Genomic DNA, 17,925 nt, shown 5'->3' on the forward strand with positions numbered 1-17,925 from the left:
TCCCTGAAAATTCGGAAAAAAAAAGTTGTTATAGAAATTTAAAGTATAGGGCCAAATCCTGTAGTTCTTATTCAGTCCCTGAAGTAAGTGGGAGGAGATTTACCAGAATAAGGATTCATGGACTATATTTAGCAGATGGATAATTAATGTTGTATATAGACAAGGTGGGTGAGGTAATATCTTTTATTGGACCACCAAACTTTCAAGATCCCTGGGTCCTATCACAATATGTGGTATACCTCATCCCATGCACGAAATGCCCCAATAGCAACTATGCGGGCACAGACACCGACTTTCCAATGTGCAGGGGGGTGCTCAACCCCCGGCTCTGCCCCAGGCCCCGTCCCACTCCACCCCCACCTGCCCCTTCCCACCGTTCCACCCCCTTCCCCGAGCACGCTGCATCCTTGCTCCTTCCCCCTTGCCCTCAGAGCCTCCCGCATGCCACAAAACAACTGATTGCAGCAGGCAGGAGACGTGGCGAGGGAGAGGGAGGTGTTGATCGGTGGGGCCCACCAGTGGGCAGGAGGCGCTGGGGGGAGGGGGAGGTTCTGATAGGGAGGCTGCCGATGGGTGCTCAACATCCCCCATTTTTTCCCCGTGGGTGCTCCAGCCCCAGAGTCGGTCCCTATGTATGTGAGTGAAACCAAACAATCACTATGCTCTCGAGCAGACTCTCCCAGGAAAATGATAAAAGGCAAAAACACCATATCACTTGTGGGTGAACATTTTTCACAAAAAGAACAGGAGTACTTGTGGCACCTTAGAGACTAACAAATTTATTAGAGCATAACCTTTCATGGGCTACAGCCCACTTCTTTGGATGCATAGAATGGAACATATATTGAGGAGATATATATACACATACAGAAAGCATGAAAAGGTAAGGAGTTGTCTTACCAACTCTGAGAGGCCAATTAAGTAAGAGAAAAAACTTTTGAAGTGATAATCAAGATAGCCCAGTACAGACAGTTTGATAAGAAGTGTGATAGTACTTACATGGGGAGATAGATTCAATGTTTGTAATGGCTGTATTGGGCTATCTTGGGGGAAAAAATCTGCAGCAGGACATGAATTATGGGCATGTGCAGTATTCCCTCAGGAGTAAAGAGCAGTACAGATCCTTGCGGAAATCCATTGTTCATATGACACTGGGGACTTGAACCATCCCCACACTTGACAATCACTGTTTTGTTAGAAATCATTGTGATGCTGTATGATTGAATATGACCATTTATATGATTGTTACTACCACTGTTATACAATTGCAACAAATCTTATACAAAGTATGGCATGTAAGGTATCAATGAAAAGTTGTAATCTACTAAGTATGATAGTTCTGTTTATATCTTTATATCTGAAGTTATGAATATTGGCTATGTATCTGTATCTCAAAAACATGTTGTATGCCTGGCTGACACCGCCCCCGCCCCCCAGATAGATTTACATCAGGACTAGACAGCTATGTTTTGATGGCCCATTAAGGACACTCAGCTCACAATGGGCCTGTGACACATGGCCAGAAAGGGTTAAACATGCTGCAAAATAAATAACCCTCAAAAGACATGTGGGGAGATAATATTTCTGTTTTTGTGTATTTACATATGTATGAGTAGGGTCGACAATGTAACCAACAGTCCCTGTCTATGCAGTATTCTGATAGTTCAGAGATCAAAAAAAATCCTAGCATTTAAATTAATTGTAAACACAGGCTATCTCGGTATTCATCTCTCTTTGAAATGTGTGAAACTGTGAATGGTGGGGGAACAAGCAAATGGATTTATGTTAATTTGTATACCTACATACCAGTGATGGACCTCCTTCAAAGTCATCCTAATTACCTTTTGTTCCCTGAGGAACTCCAATTTATCAAAGAGAATATAAAATTATATAAAAGATCCTTGGGTCCTGATTCTGTCATCTCAGATCTGCTTAGGCTTCATCAGGGGAAGTTTGAGTCACAAGACTGAGGTCCCAGTTATGCTGGTACGCCCTGAATATGATATTGGACATTGAACTATAACCTATGAACTATTACTAAAAGAACTCTTTGCAACTACAAGCTCACCATCTCTGCTATGAATCCGCACCTAAATGAATTGAACTCATGTCTGTATGTATATTGATCTTTTAACCATACTCTCTCTCTTTTGTTTTTTTAATAAATTTTAGTTTAGTTAATAAGAATTGGCTGTAGTGTGTATTTCGGTAAGATCTGCAATATTCTGTAACCTGGGAGGTAATGTGTCCGATCCTTTGGGATTGGTAGAACCTTTTCTTTTATATGACGAAATAAGATTTACAGAAATTTTCATCATATTTGACATGAATGGAAGCCTGAGGCTGGATCACTTTAAGGGAACTGTGTTGTTTGGACTTCTAAGTAATCAGTGAGGTAATAAAGAAGCTGTTTTATGTTGCCTTGGTAAATCTAAGTATTGGAATATCCACCAGCTTTTTGGGGTTTGTCTGCCCCATTCTTTGCAGTTCACCCTAATTGAGTGATCACAGCTGGCCTCTACTGGGACCCCGGTCACAGGGCCATTGAAGAAACTCATCCTGCGCAGTCCTGTGGATGTCTCAGACAGTGAGATGCCAATGGCTACCCGGTGTGATTCAGCAAAACATGGAAGGGCATGTGCTATGGACATGTGAACTCAGACTCCATCGTTATCAGTAACTTTCCATACACAGGGGCTTGGGGCTTTATTTGGGACAGTGAATTTCCACACACATAGCAGAGGATATAAAAGACACCTGAGATATCTCCATTTTGCCTCATTCCTGCTCCAGCTGGAATGCCTAAGGGGGACTGTGTTTGGCTTCTTGTTAATCAGTGTGGTGCTATAGAAGCTTGTTCGGTGAATCTAATTATAGAATAAACCACCACTTTGGGGAGAATTGTCTACCCTGTTTCTTGCAGTCTGTCCTGAGTATGGCATTCTCAGTGTGGTCCGTCGCATACACCCGATCACAATCATCTACATAATAAAATCTACAAGTTTCTTGTCTGGGACCATGGAGTATAATTTTAGGACTAGTCCACTGCCAAACTGTCATATGCCAAAAAAAAAAAAAAAAAAAAATCAACAAAAAACAATGCCCGCCTTCTGTCTTGTCTCAAACACAAGATATTAGAGAGACAAGGTGGATGAGATAATATCTTTTATTGGACCAACTTCTGTTGGTGAGAGAGAGACAAGCTTTTGAGCTTACACAGAGCTCTTCTTCAGGTCTGATCATCTGGTTTTCCAGACCTGAAGAAGAGCTCTGTGTAAGATTGAAAGCTTGTCCTTCTCACCAACAGAGGTTGGCCAAGTAAAAGATATTATCTCACCCACCTTGTCTCTCTAATATCTTGGGATTGACATGGCTACAACAACACTGCATTGTGAAATTCCCCAGGGTGCAATCTGATCTTCTGTGTCCCCTTAGATGCCTGGGATGCCTTTTACATTGCTTTGCTAATGAACAGCAAACCTCTCCAGGCTCTGATCTTTCAACCACCAGCATGCAAAGTCACTCCCAGCTGAGTACATGAATGCTATACCCAGCCAGCCATGAATAAATACAGGGTGACACCAGCATATCCCTCAGTCCTAGTCTTGGCCCCCAAAAATGTGCATCTTGTACCATTCAGTAGCCCACTGGAGCGTACAAGCTCATATATTACTCCATCATTCCAACAAAGGGTAATATGCACCAGCTTTGTTGTCTCAAGTGGAGGCTTCCCAAACACTTCAATCCAAATTCACTGTTTCAGATAAAACAGTTAAACAAGTTTCTTAACTTGAAAAAGATAGATTTTAAGTGATTTACAAGTGAAAAGGCATAAACGTCAGAGTTGATTACAAAATAAATAAAAAAATAAACTTGCAAGCTAATTCCTAAACTTTACAAAGGCTAATAAATGCAAAAGCAAAAAGGTTTCTCTCCCAAAAGCTTTCAACAGTCTGTACTGGCTGGAAAAACCTCCAGAGGACCACTTCCCCTAGTTTAATGATGTCTTTCAAGGGATCTTGCTGTTATCCGTAGGGATGGGGGAGGAGAGGTGTCTAGAGGCACCTTTGCTGGATCATGGGGTCAGGCAGTTCCATGGTGTACATGAACTGCCAACTGTCCTTCCAGTGAATTGTAAATTTCTTCTTTACAACTCCCCTGCTGGCGAATCCCTGATTAAGCACATAATGTCTATTTAGCACTTTGCTGGCATGCCAGTGTGGCTTTGTCTCTAAGGAATTGACTTATGAGTGTTATCCAGAATTGGAATATATTTCAGTAACAATCATATAGCAAAATCTCATAATTTCACATGCAGTGTTGTTACACACATTTCAACAGGATAATAATATTCAGCAGATTATGAGTTTATAAATGAGTTTTCAAAGGTATACTTTGTACAAAATATATCATAACCATATAAAAGTGATGAACATGAAGTACAGTGTGTCACATGCATGCATCAAATAAAAGATGTCAGTCTGATCAGCTGATCCTCAGCATTATGGCCTGGTTGGAACCCTTCCTGGTAATGAGGTAACTGTGGGACAATTAAAGGCAATAGTCATTTAAGTACCAGTCTCTCAGTTTAAAAGTTATGCTGATCAAAGTGTTTGGATGATAGTCCTTTGAGTCATCTGCCTTCCTTCTAGGCTTGAGAAGTGCCAATACATTACCTTTGGAACTGTACAGCATTTCAAACAAGTATTATAGAGTCTTACCAGAAAATCACAACAAGATGATGCAGGAATTCCCCATAAAGTTATGCTGCAGTGTACTGTCCATCTGATCAAGTGTAATAAGTACACATAATTTGTTCATATGAATTCTTGTAATAACAGTCAGTTTTCCAACAAAATACTCAGTCAAGATACTTTATTTAGAAAGGCAAAACATTTGGAGAGGCAAAAAGTACAGTTCTTTAGTAAAAGACCATCAAATGCATGGAAGATAAACTAGTGACTTTTAAGAACTAGTTAAGGGAACTCAAAATCCCCTGTTTTGTTGTGTTCTCCAGCACACAAAGAACAAAACAGGTATTTTCAGTCCAGATTACTTCTTTCAGATTAAGGAAATACAGAGTGAGAACAAATATAAAGTCTTCATGAGAGCACAAAAAAATCACTCTCAGAAACACTTTGCATCAAAATTAAAACACACAATAGTAAGTGCCTCATAACCACAACTGCAGCAAGTAGAGACCTCTTATATATTTCAAGGTTAAGTATACAGCAAACAAAATGACAGCCTCTTTTTTCAGTTACATGACCACCCATACATAACTTTATATTGGATATAAATTCACCATCCCTGCTGCTAGTACATATGTACCAACCGTAGAAATAAGGGCCTCGTTTTTCTTTGTGTGTGTTTGCTCTGAGTGTAACTTTTAATGCTCTCATTGATGTACTTTCCTTCCTTCAGCATATGAGATATTGCCTCAAGTTTAGTGTTACATGGTCATCTCAGTGTCAATGATATTAAATTTCTGAATGAGACATTCTTCTGTGACCCTTAGCCATATTACTGTGATCATCCACGTCTTCCAGCCCATTCACAAGCAATGACTACAAGCCTAATAAGACTCTTGGAAGTAAAGTATCTGATAATACTGCTGATTTGCCGTTTGCCTCAAAAGCTCATTTCAGTGTATTAGCAGCTACCACTATTTAACTATTAATAGGTAAGACATCTTCACCTTCTTTTCTTAATCTTTCAGTAATTATTGGGTCCCTGCCTGCAACCATCTGGACGTTGTGCAAGACGACTGCACAGTGATTGCACAAACTGACATCCTCCTTCCAAGCACAAGGGCATGGGATGGAGCACTAGTATCCATTTCAAGCAATACAGCCTCTGTGTACCATGTTAGGCCAGAAGAGTCACATAATCACTGGGTCTCTTCGCTAGAGCTGTGTGAATAACTGATTGGAATGGCCAATGAACCAAAACAAACAGCTATCTAGGCTGAAGGCCTTTCTTGTGGGTGGACAGAATAGGGTGTGGGTGGGCTGGCAAGACCCCACTCACCCAAGAGCAGCAGGTCCCTAAGTGGCAGGTTAATGAGGCCAATCTTCCAAACAAACCCACTTGTTTAATGTCTCCTGGTCCTGTACGTAGCAGGGTTTCTTCCTACAGACTAGTCTGGAACATGGTTAAAGTACTCACACACTACTCACATACCTAGTTACATGCACATACTAACTTGTCCTTAGAGGATTGGTACTTTAAATGGTAGATAGACAAAGTATAGTGAAGTCAGTGGCTGTTCCAAGTCGCCTATCTCAAGACACATTCCTCATCTAGAAGAGGAGTGACTATTGATGGAGGATCCTTTAATTAGAAAAATGTAAACACATGAACTCCAAGAGTGATCAGGTTTTGAGTAGCACTTGTAAAGAGGCCAGCTTCACAAAATCTGGGATTTGTCTGCAGATAAACCATCTGATTAATTTTGATAAATTCAAGGTATAAGAAATAATATAATTTTTTAGGAGAAGGGTTTTCAGTATAATAAAAATCTTATGTTTAGAATTAAAATGTGTGTGTGGGGGGTTAGGTTTAGGGTAAAAGTAGATTGGAGAAATTAACAGCTGCTGAATCAATGAGCTAAAATAATTAAAATTGACTTCTTAATCCAATTCTTAATGGAGTTAACATGCATCAAGAGCTGTAGGTTCAGTGACCATACAGGCTATTGCTTCTTATAGGGCTGACACTATTTTTTAAACAATATTTCCATTCTGGGGAGAGCCTCCAGCAGCTGTAGGTGCTCATGCAGCTACTCTGTTGTGGGGGGGTGGAGGTGGATGTTCATTGACCACTTGGGCTATGTCTACAGTGCAGTTAGACACCTACAGCTGGCCTCTTCCAGTTGACTTGGGCTTGTGGGGCTCAGGCTAAGGCATTGTTTGATTGCGGTTTGGACATTCAGGCTTGGGCTGGCACCTGGGCTCTAGGACCCTGCAAGGTGGGAAGGTCCTAGAGCCAAATGTCTAAACCGCAATTAAACAGCCCCTTAGCCTGAGTCAGCTGGCAGACTTGAGAGATGGTAGACTTGGGATTTAGGGACCTGCTTCCCTTGGATGAGGGTAGACGTAACCCTCAAAGGCTGGCTTACTTGAAGGATGGGCTTACAAGCTGGCTGACTACTTAAAATCTGCTGTATTGGCCTTCTGGTCCGTCAGTAGTGGGATGTCATTCAGGTAAGACTGCAGTTGGCCACAGGGAAAATATTTAAAAATCAAGAGTTTAGCCCTAATGCTGAATCTTGGGTTTGAGGATTGAATTCGAGGGTGAGAGATGTTATTTCATTTACCCCTACAAAGCAACAATCATAATTAGAGTACATGACATCTTTGACTGACAACATACTTACATGATCTTCTGAGGCAGGAATAAATGTTTTGCTAGAATTTACAGTACAGAAATCCCTTTTAACATTCTATTGCTCTCAAAGGCAGCACCCTATTTGATGAGGTAGCAGCACAACAGCCTTTATTATTTTAAAACAGGGTTTTGCAAATTATTCATCACACCCACACAGAACACAAAGACATTATAGGTTACAATTACGCCACTCATTCAGCACCAGATGGATTCTGGAGGCCTTTCTCCTTTTGGATTTTTGGGTATCATTTGCATTCAGATAGTTTGTCAGATGATAGTTTCTTTGAGGGTGAAGTCCTTCTGAATTTCTCACTCTGGCTCCCACAAACTTTGTTAAGAAAGTGCTGAAGAATTGCTCTCTCTGTCAATACAATTAAAAACCAAAAGAGTTAATTAGAATCTCAAGCTGTCAAGTGCAATAAATTCCAGGAACGATGAACATTGGGATAGTTTATTTTATATAAAAATTTCACTTACAAATTCTGAGTGAGAATACAACAACCACTGCACTTTTAAGATACTGTTTTTATAGGAGCACAGACAATTCTCTCCTACATATTTGTGTGTAGGGGAGGGAAAATTCTCTGTTTCCTAGTAATTCCTCCAGTAGGGGCAAGGGGCTCAGGGTTCACCCTCCCCTGCAGGAAAGAGAGAGATGATTTTTCTACCTTTCCAACAAGTGTGAAGAGTGCAGTATTCAGAAAGTTTCATAGCTTGTGTTTCACCAGTGACTGCGTGCATGATAATTTACACAGGATGGATTAAATTGTATCTTAGTATAGTACCCTACCTTGCTTTGGAGCTCTTTCAATGTACTTATTAACTTGTTCTGGATCCAGAGAATTTAAAATTGATATGATATTGAAATATTCTTTCCCAAAATCTCTTTGGTACGTGGTCATCTGTTTAATGTTTTCTTGGTTCTGGATGTGAGAAAATATCACGGTAGGAACTGTAAAGGTAAACCAGGTAGGAACATTTGAGTGAAACCAGGCATAACCCTAAATCCTCCCCTTCATCTTTCCCCTCTCCTTCCTTGTACTGTAGTCTCCTTCTGTTCTTCTCATTTTAATTGAGGCCCTTTTCCTTCAATAGAATCAGTCCCTTCATATCTTATTGCAGAATTAGCACCTTAAGAGTACATCTAAGTGCCTTAAGGAAAGGGAAGCCTTATCTGTATTGTAAAGCACCATTAATATCTATGATAGTATATAAATAATAATAATAATGTTCTGTGTAGTTAGCTTGGGATAGTGTTTGTTTGGAATCCAGTCTATACCCAGCTTTAGCTACCAGTTGTAGGCCTGAGACCTGATCAACTCCCCTCCCCTCCCCCATGCTGGACCACCCTTGGGTGAAACTCAGGGAGTTCACCATTAACACTGAAAAAGGAATGTTCTGCTGCTGATAACCTCAGGAATGTCCCTAAGGAGAGTTATAACCACCAAGGTTGTAAAGACGCTTGGAAATTAGAAAGGATACAGAAAGAGACTCAACAAATGGTAAAATAAGCTCTGACCAGCATTTTATGCTATCTGGACAAATAGAGAAGGTCACAACTAAGCTACAATTTGGGCATGAAAGATAAATGTAAAAAACTTGGGCAGGAAGGAGGACACATAGGAGCCAGTGTGTAATTGGTTAAAAACTTTGTTATTTAAGAGTATGGGATAATGTGATAGGTTTAGTAAATTTGAAGGAGGTAGCTAGTTTTACCTATATAATGTAAATGAAAAACAGTGCTCTTTAGGAACCATTTCCAGATTGCAGTGCAACATCAAGCTGCTAGAACACTGATCCCTCTGCATGACTGTGACGTGGAGAGGCATCGCCGGGAACCCCCAGATGAATGAATTCTGACTGGCCATTGGGTGAAATTTGTCAGTATATTGGGAGTGGTGAGCATAAGAGATTTGCTTGGTATATGTGTTGCTAATTAATAGATGTTTAGGGCACAACTGTGTAAGGCTCTTTCGCTGGGAAAAGGTTCCGCAGACCCGTAGAGCCCTGAGGGAAAGGGCGGGTACTTAAATTGACCAGGTTTCTTCCTGAGCCCCGTGGGTAAGGATAGGTGCCTTACACCCTGAGCTCTTGGAAGGGAAAGGGTGGGGGTGCCTAAATTGAGTGGACAACACAGTATTTTGAATTTCCTCTCAGTCAGGCTTCAGCTTGGCCATGATACTGAGACACACACATCCTTCTGGACTTCTCTGCAGTATTTCATACCTCTGATCAACAATATTCCTGTGCCACCTCCGGAAGCTGCAAGAGGGATCTGAAATGCCTTAAACTGGCTCTGGTGCATATCTTTAGACCAACCCAAGAGTCATTATGGGTAACTATATCTCCCTCTCTAGATCCTCCAGTCTGTGGGCTTCCCTTGGGCTCAGCCTCTCCTCATATTATTTCAGCACTAATAGGAAGCCAATGAGAGAGATGGGGAGACAACACAGGCTGAAGTGCCAGTAGAACACAGATGGCACCTGTAGTAGGAAGGAGGACTAAGGCATGGACTAGGACTCAATAGACCTAAGGGCAGTTCCTAGCTCAGTTACAGACTTTTTGTGTAACTGTGTGCAAATCACTTAATCTACCCTATGCCTCCATTTCCCATCTGTAAAATGGGGGGGGGGGAATGCTTCCCTATTTAACAGTGTTGTGAGGATAAAACCCATTAATGAGTGAAAGGTGCTCAGATACAATGATGAAGGTCATATAAGAACCTAGATAGACACCTAGCTCTATATCTTCTTTAAATAGCACCATCTTCCAGTTTTCTCAATGCCTTGTTGAAAAATCAGCACTTGGCTGAACAGCAACTCCCCGGGGTGGCAAAGGCTGCCTGGAAGATGCATGAAATCAAGTTTTTTTCCCAATGGGCTGGCCCTGACCATTTCTGGGTTGGCTTTGACCAATTTTTGTGTGGCACTGGCGAGCTCTGAACCACTCCCGCAGTGGATGAGGGATTGCATCACTGTGCCCCCACTCCCAGCAGACTTTCCAATGCAAGAGGTCAGCAGCCCAGGTTTTCCCATCCTGACATGTCCGTGCATGTCAAATATTGGTGAACAGAGTTCTTGTGGTGGGATTTGCAAGAGCACTCAGGTCCCTTTGACGTCAATAGGAGCAGAGATATGCAAATGAAAAGCACATTTGCACTTCTATGTGTAAAATTACTCCATGGTGCAAAGCTCATGCTGGACTCTCATAAAGAAACAGGCTCATTTCCTCCTGTCACAGGAAACCTTCAGACATCACTAATCTGCTACGTAAGTAGAAGTGACCAGAGACTACTGAAGAACTAATTTAATAGTTGACATGATTTCAAAAGAATCTGATTTCTCAGCTATGCCATGTAAAGAGCTGAAGCCATGATTTTCATCAGTTCACAATATTTTACTTATTTAAGGTTTTAAAAACAAATACATTCTTACCAACTCCTTTTGCTGGAAGATGCCTGTTTGCATTACATCCATATTTACAGGAAAAGTCCATGAAGTCATGGATGCGGGCTGGGGCCTGGTAATGATGCCTAAACTCAGTTGCTGGAGGATGTGGGATTTTTTTTTTCCAGTCAGGAGGCACAGGAATAGTATCTTTAATTTGTAAACCTGGAGAAGTTAAAAAATAGTGTCAGTTTTATGGTACAATAAAATATCTTCTTCTCAATGAAACAGGAGGGAGGGAGGGGTGTGTGTGTGTGTGTGTGTGTGTGTGTCAGAAGTAAACAACAGGAAGCTAACCAGTAGAGCCAGTCAAAATTTTTCTGGCAAATCTTTGGTTTTTTTCTTAAACTGAAAATTGGGCTTTCATCTAAATGAAAAGGATCTGCTTCCATGGAAAATTACAAGTTGTTATTGACAAACGGAATGCTCAAGAACTTAAAAAAAAATCTGGTTCCCAATCAAAAACCTACACGTTTTGAGTCTAAAATGCCACCATAGTACCTCACGGGGTTGTGGTTTGGGTGCCACTCGCTCCCATTCTCCTCTTGGACCAGTCTACCCAACAGGACTACATCTCCCATGATGCATGCCCTACCCTCAGCAAAGGGGAGACCATGCTGCATTATGAGAGTTGTAGTTTAACCAGGGAGCCTAGCCTATAGAGAACAGGAGCATGAAGCACCAAAACTACAACTCCCATGAGGCACCAAGGCAGCATTTCTTTTTGGTTGAAATTTTCTATATGAAAAAAGCCTCTCATCTTCTGACTTGCTCTACTAATCAGCCAGGTTGGCGCCTCACTACAGATGGAAAGAGTTGAAAGGCTGGATGTGTAGTGAGGGAGATAAGATTGCAACAGACTGGCACTAAATTTCTGAGTCAACAGGTGCTTTACTTCCAAGATGTGTTAGGACCTTGCCCAAAGTCCATTCATGTGAATGGAAGCCTTTCCATTTATTTCAGTGGGCCCCACAGAAAGAGATTGTCAAGGGGACAATGAGGAAGCACTGAACAGTGGAACCAGGGATGAAGCTTCAGTTAGTTGTCTTCAATAAAGTAGTAACAGCTTTGTACTTTTAGCCATAACCTACTGGGATACTAGGAGGCTTAGAGGTACCGTGATCTACAAGGATAAACGCCAGAAGCATGTGAATAGGGGAGGAAAAAGGGAGGAGATGGGAAGAAAGGGGTTAGCTGGGTTCTGGGTGAGGCCCTGACCCTGCCATCCGTCTGCCACAGTTTAGCTGGGATGGAATGGGGCGAACATACATGCTACACCCTGTGGTCCACACTTCCTTTATGCTCCCAGAGAGACAGTGTTTGCCTGAGACACAATGCCTCCAGGAACCCCTGCTGGGGCAATGTGCCTCTGCTCTGTCCTCGACATTACCACAGCACTGTGCCTCAGTGTCTTAATGGACCCTTAATGGACCATTTTAAAAGAAGAGAGAGAAATCATTGCCCTCACCCTGTGGTAATCCTAAATAATCTCCATTATAGGTAGAGTTGAACTGTGCTCTGATTGCTTCCTTGACCTCTTGTTTAGAAATAGGCTGTGTCCAGGGTGAAAAGCTGTTGGAGGGCTGCGCTTTTTCTTCTCGAGGCACCTTCCAAATCATGAAACTCTAATAACACAAAGAGTGGGATTTTGTAGATCTGCATGGCTACAATTAGAGCATCACATGTACAGTAAATTAGATAGTATTCAGCCAGCTCCCACAGAGTAAGATATAATTTGAAGCTCAGTAATAATAATGCCTATTTCCTATATAGCACTTTTCATCAGTAGATCTTGAAATGCTTCATAATCTTTAATCTATTTCTCCTTCAAACACCCTTATTAGGGGTTATCCCCATTCTACAGATGGGAAACTGAGGGACAGAAAGGCTAAGTGATTTGCACAAGGTTACACAGGAAGTCCATGGTAGAGCAGGAAATGGAACCACATCCTAGACCAATGCCATAGTCACTGGACAGCCTCTTTTGTCGTATATTAACCACAATAATTCTACTATATGAGAAGTTTCAAGTAGTGTTTACCATAGTAAGCACCAGTTATATGCTGCCAGTTTTGAAAAGGGACACATCAACTTGAAAGCTAGTCAGCCAATTACAAAATAAAAATGAATTTACAATAGTTTCAGGTACTTCTCCTTCTCCCAAAACCCCTAACTAATTTTGGGGGGCTTATAATCATATTTTTTCTATTTTTATAATGCCTCTCTCTCCCTAGTTGCTGTGTAAGAGAGACACACAAACAGCCGAGGAAACTAACAAAAAAAGAGGAAACAGCGAAATTGACTATAAGCTAAGAGCCTGATCCAAAATGCTGTCAAATGCCCAAAGTAAACAAGCTGAAAATGGAGAAAAAGAGCCCCTGGCTCTTAACACAAAAGCAGGGATGTTAACCTCAGGCCAAATTCCAACCTGGCTGGTAATTACATTCTGCTCCTCAAATACTCAGCAGCTGGATACGTTTGTCCCTTCCTGTCATACACAGGGCCGGCTCCAGGCACCAGCTTGCCAAGCAGGTGCTTGGGGCGGCACGTCCAGCTATTCGGCGGCAATTCGGTGGACGGTCCCTCACTCCCGCTCGGAGCAAAGGACCTCCCGCCGAATTGCTGCCGCAAATCGCGATCGCGGCTTTTTTTTTTTTTTTTTTTTTTTTGCGCCGCTTGGGACGGCCAAAATAGGGTGACCAGATGTCCCGATTTTATAGGGACAGTCCCCATTTTGGGGTCTTTTTCTTAAATAGGCTCCTATTACCCCCCCCCCCGTCCTGATTTTTCACATCTGCTGTCTGGTCACCCTAGGCCAAAACCCTGGAGCCGGCCCTGGTCATACACATTGGGTAACAGCACTGTGCACTGCTGTATATCACAGGTGGATGAAGTGATTAGTGTGGGTATGTGCTTATGGTCTGTAAAATGCTTTGGGATCCTCTGAGATGGACAGTATTTAAATATGAGTCTTTATTTTTCTTTTCAGACCATTGTGGAACTGTTCTGAAAAAAAGGATGGAAATGATAGAAAGATGTAAATGCTAAGGGCTGAATATTCTGGACACACATGAAGAAATGGAGACCATCTACAGAAGATGGTGATACACAACAGAGTTTGCTGAATGGAAGGAATAATATGGTTAGTCTGCTATGGAGTAGTTGCAGCCCAAAATGGAGCAGAGACTGCATCACCATTAGAAGAGCCACCAAACCTCCCAAATAATATCTGCCCAAGATAGTACTTATAGAAGAGACCTGACATTGTTCTTTTACACTGTAAACATATTAGTGAATGATGTTGTTTTCTTCAACTACCAAATCCCAGAGTCAGAATAATACCCACCTCTTCAAAGTTTCTTGTTGCTAAGTGCTTCTACTGGCACCCCATTCAGTGGCGTGCTCCAAAACTACAGCGCCATAAACTTTGTATCAGAAACAAAATATTAAGCCCTACCACAGTACCTTTCCTAAGCAACCATAAATGAGGGAGAATGCTATAGCATTCCTTACTTGACTGGGATGAGGATTGTTTCTCCTTGTTCCTGATGAAGAGCCAGTCATTATAGGTTCTGCCTTGGAATATGGTTTCCAACAGAACTCTTCTCTGTAAGTATTAAAGCCAATAGGATCACTAAGTTGGTATGGATTCACATGTCCTTTTGATGTCCTGGGACTATAAAAAATGCATTAGAAATTGCAATTAGAAATAGGGACACAAAGTATAAAAGCAGCAGCTATCATTTACCACCTGTAATACTGCAAATACTGTGTTAAATGTATTTCCTATTGTAAGTACTGCAAACATTGGGGTAAAGTCACATACTATCATGCATTAGATCTGTTGGGTTTTGTTTTTACCAAGTGCCCACTGTAACTCAACAGTTAGTCATCTGGACATGAACACAGGTTTTTAATACATCACAAAAACAAAATTAGCAGAAGGGTTAGCATTAATCTAGCCAATATTATCTTACCGTACTGCTTCAGTCTCCACTGGTTCTCTATATGGGTATTCATGTTTCATTGTAGTTTCATATGGATCCCACATTATTTTGTCTCCTAAAAACATATTGTACCAGTTATAAATGTGATAAATACAGAATGCTGTCTATCCTATCTTTGTGACTATTCAAATAAATCATTCAGATGTAAGAAACTATGGATAAGCAATTTCACAAAGTTATACACACAAAATAACTCAGGACCATTTGTGGCCATAGAGAATTCCCTCTCAATTGAATCAGCTGGAGTCATAGAATCATAGAATAGAATCATAGAATATCAGAGTTGGAAGGGACCTCAAGAGGTCATCTAGTCCAACCCCCTGCTCAAAGCAGGACCAATTCCCAGCTAAATCATCCCAGCCAGGGCTTTGTCAAGCCGGGCCTTAAAAACCTCCAAGGAAGGAGAGTCAACCACAGCAACTGATGTGCTTTCATTTTCTTTGTATTACACGTTTGCACATCATCTAGCACAATGGTGTTAGGACCTCTAGCTGCTACCATAATAAAACAGCAGGTTTAAAGTAGGGTCTGGTGACACTGATGGTAAAAAAGCCTGAGCTCTAGCTATAGTACTGCTTCAGAGGGAGTGAACCTAACAGGTAATGATCAAGTGATCTCTCTCCTGCCATCCATCTCCACCCTCTGACAACAGAGGCTAGGGACACCATTCCTTACCCATCCTGGCTAATAGCTATTAATGGACTTAACCTCCATGAATTTATCCAGTTCTCTTTTAAACCCTGTTATAGTCCTAGCCTTCACAATCTCTTCAGGCAAGGAGTTCCACCGGTTGACTGTGCGCTGTGTGAAGAACTTCCTTTTATTTGTTTTAAACCTGTTGCCCATTAATTTCATTTGGTGGCCCCTAGTTCTTATATTATGGGAACAAGTAAATAACTTTTCCTTTTTCACTTTCTCCACATCACTCAGGATTTTATATACCCCTATCATATCCCTCCTTAGTCTCCTTTTTTCCACTCTGAGTTTTATTTGTTAAGGGAGGTTCTATGAATTTGTTGCTATGTGCTTATATTTGAGAAGACAGGTAGAAGGCATGCACTTGGAAGGGAAGGTGGCGAGATCCATGATGGACTTTGGTTCCTGGAGGACTTTGTGCTCTTCCAATTGGGGCAACAGGAATGTGCTAATCTGCCCTGTGCAGTATTACTGTAACCATCTTGGTCCAAAGATATGAGAGAGATAAGGTGGGTGAGGTAACAGCTTTTATTGGACCAGCTTCTGGTGGTGCCAGGTTCAAGCATTTGAGACACACAGAATTCTTTCTCAGGTCAGCACAGGGAGGAATGGCGAGGAGGTGCCAGCTGCACCAGCACAGATTGCTACCCACAGCCCAGCCCAACTCACTAGGGTGTATTTGCTGATGGCAGCATTCCTCTGGGGCCGCCCCACATTCCTTCTGCCTGGCCCTCAATCCCCCCACCCCACCGCCTTGTACCCAACCCTCCTCTAGCTGCCCTGCTGCTAGGGTTGCCAACTTTCTATTTACAGAAAACCAAATACCCTTTCCCTGCCCCCTGCCCCCGCCCACACCATCATCCATCCCTCCCTTCCTCCCTCTGTCGCTCACTCTTCCCCACTCTCACATTCACAGCCAATGGGAGCTGTGGAACAGGCACTAGGGGTGGGAGCAGCACACAGAGTCCCTCTGGCCACTCCTGTGCCTAGGGGCTGCAGGTGCATGCTACCCACTTTGGGGAGCCTGCCTGCACCGCAACAGCACTTTTAACAGCCCGGTCAGCAGTGCTATATCAGAGCTGCCAGGGTCCCTTTTCATCGGGGTGTTCTGGTGGAAAACCAGACACCTGGCAACCCTACCCAGGGCTCCTATTACCTTCAGCCCTCACTGGTTGGCCACGCCCCTTTTCTGGCCACGCCCCTCCCCCGTCTCCCGGCTCCCAGCCCCTGCAGGGGACTCTGGCAACAGCCGAAGACCCGGAGCAGACGCTTCTTTATTGCTAAGGCGCATGCGCAGCTCTCTGGATCTGGGCTCTGCTGCCAGCGCCCGTGGCGCGGGTCTCACCTGGCGGGGCCGGGGAGCCGGGGCGGGGTCTGCAGCGGGGGTCCTGGGCGGCCGCGACCCCGTTGATGGGGGGAAGGGCGGGTCTCGGCCGCCCGCCCCGCGGCGCCGTGTGGGGTCGGCAAGAGGCGCTTCGCCCCGGCGGCTCCAGCCCGTTCGGCGGCGGGGGCCGAGGCCCAGAGTCAGCGGGGGCCGGGGGAGCCGCTCCCTGCCGCGGGCGAGGGCCGGGCCGCTGGGAGCCGTTAGCGCGGGACGCCGCCCGGTTGCCCCTAGCGCCCGGCTGGTGATTGTGACCGGGGCAGGGGCGGGTCACAGCGGGCAGCCGGGGGGAGGGGAGCGGGGCGGCATGTCCTATTGGCGGAGCCCGGCATGGGGTCGCTACGGCGCGAGCCTCTCGGACGTTTTCAGCTGCCGCTGCCCTGCTCGCGGCGGCCTGGCTTGGGGGGGAAGCGGGGATCCGCGGCCCGCGGCGGGCTGCAGGGGTAGGAACGGGGCGAGGTGAACAGTGGGAAACGTTCCTGCCCACCCGACTCAGCCCGTCTTGCCTCGAGCCCCTCCGGTGACCGGGCTTCCCTGGCGAGAGCCAAAGCTAGCGCCGCAGCTGCAGAAGCCTCGCTGCAGTTCCAGGGTTTTGGCCGCCCCAAGCAGCCAAAACAAAAAAAAAAAAATCCACGATTGCGATCTGTGGCGGCAATTCGGCAGAAGGTCCTTCGCTTGGAGCGGGAGTGAGGGACCATCCGCTGAATTGCTGCCAAATAGCTGGACCTGCTGCCCCTCTGCGGAGTGGCCACCCCAAGCACCTGCTTGCCAAGCTGGTGCCTGTAGCTGGGCCTGCCTATTTCACCCTAAATTGACAATAATGCTCCCCATAGATTAGGGTTACCATATTTTGTGCCTCCAAAAGGAGGACACTCCACGGGGCCCTGGCCCCGCCCCCAGCCCCGCCCCCTCCCCCGCCCCAACTCTGCCCCCTCCCCAAAGTCTCCGCCCCCTCCCCTGCTTCCCGCGAACATTTAATTCGCGGGAAGCCTGGGCAGGTAAGGGG

At 44.0% G+C, this 17,925-nt stretch overlaps 1 protein-coding gene across 4 annotated transcripts; it reads right to left on the bottom strand.

Moving 5' to 3' along the window:
- Window positions 1-4,866: 4,866 nt before the first annotated feature.
- On the bottom strand, window positions 4,867-17,161 carry TEX26 (testis expressed 26). 4 transcript variants are annotated; one of them, XM_034758669.1, is made up of 7 exons: window positions 16,884-17,161; window positions 14,813-14,897; window positions 14,349-14,511; window positions 12,304-12,460; window positions 10,824-11,000; window positions 8,180-8,341; window positions 4,867-7,750 (listed from the first exon to the last, which is right to left on the bottom strand). In XM_034758669.1, exons 2-7 carry the CDS (start codon window positions 14,884-14,886, stop codon window positions 7,635-7,637), a joined length of 849 nt encoding a protein of 282 aa, XP_034614560.1. In that variant the 5' UTR covers window positions 14,887-14,897; window positions 16,884-17,161; the 3' UTR covers window positions 4,867-7,634. The 4 variants fall into 4 exon arrangements, with proteins under 4 accessions (XP_034614560.1, XP_034614558.1, XP_034614559.1 ...); XM_034758667.1 differs by lacking the exon at window positions 16,884-17,161 and adding an exon at window positions 15,903-16,163; XM_034758668.1 differs by lacking the exons at window positions 12,304-12,460; window positions 16,884-17,161 and adding an exon at window positions 15,903-16,175 and having other exon boundaries at window positions 8,180-8,312.
- Window positions 17,162-17,925: the final 764 nt, after the last annotated feature.

The sequence above is a fragment of the Trachemys scripta genome, chromosome 1, assembly GCF_013100865.1.
Source record: "Trachemys scripta elegans isolate TJP31775 chromosome 1, CAS_Tse_1.0, whole genome shotgun sequence".
Taxonomy (NCBI): Eukaryota; Metazoa; Chordata; order Testudines; family Emydidae; genus Trachemys; species Trachemys scripta.

What these genes read in the sequence shown, in the direction of transcription:
- TEX26 (XM_034758667.1), bottom strand. Translation starts at nt 16,104, where the DNA reads ATGCTTGAACCTGGCACCACCAGAAGCTGGTCCAATAAAAGCTGTTAC. An exon ending in TCTTCCAGCAAAAGGAGTTG is followed by an intron (nt 8,342 to 10,823) that starts GTAAGAATGTAT and finishes TTACCTTTACAG; the next exon opens with TTCCTACCGTGATATTTTCT. An exon ending in TGAAAGAGCTCCAAAGCAAG is followed by an intron (nt 7,751 to 8,179) that starts GTAGGGTACTAT and finishes TTGTATTGACAG; the next exon opens with AGAGAGCAATTCTTCAGCAC.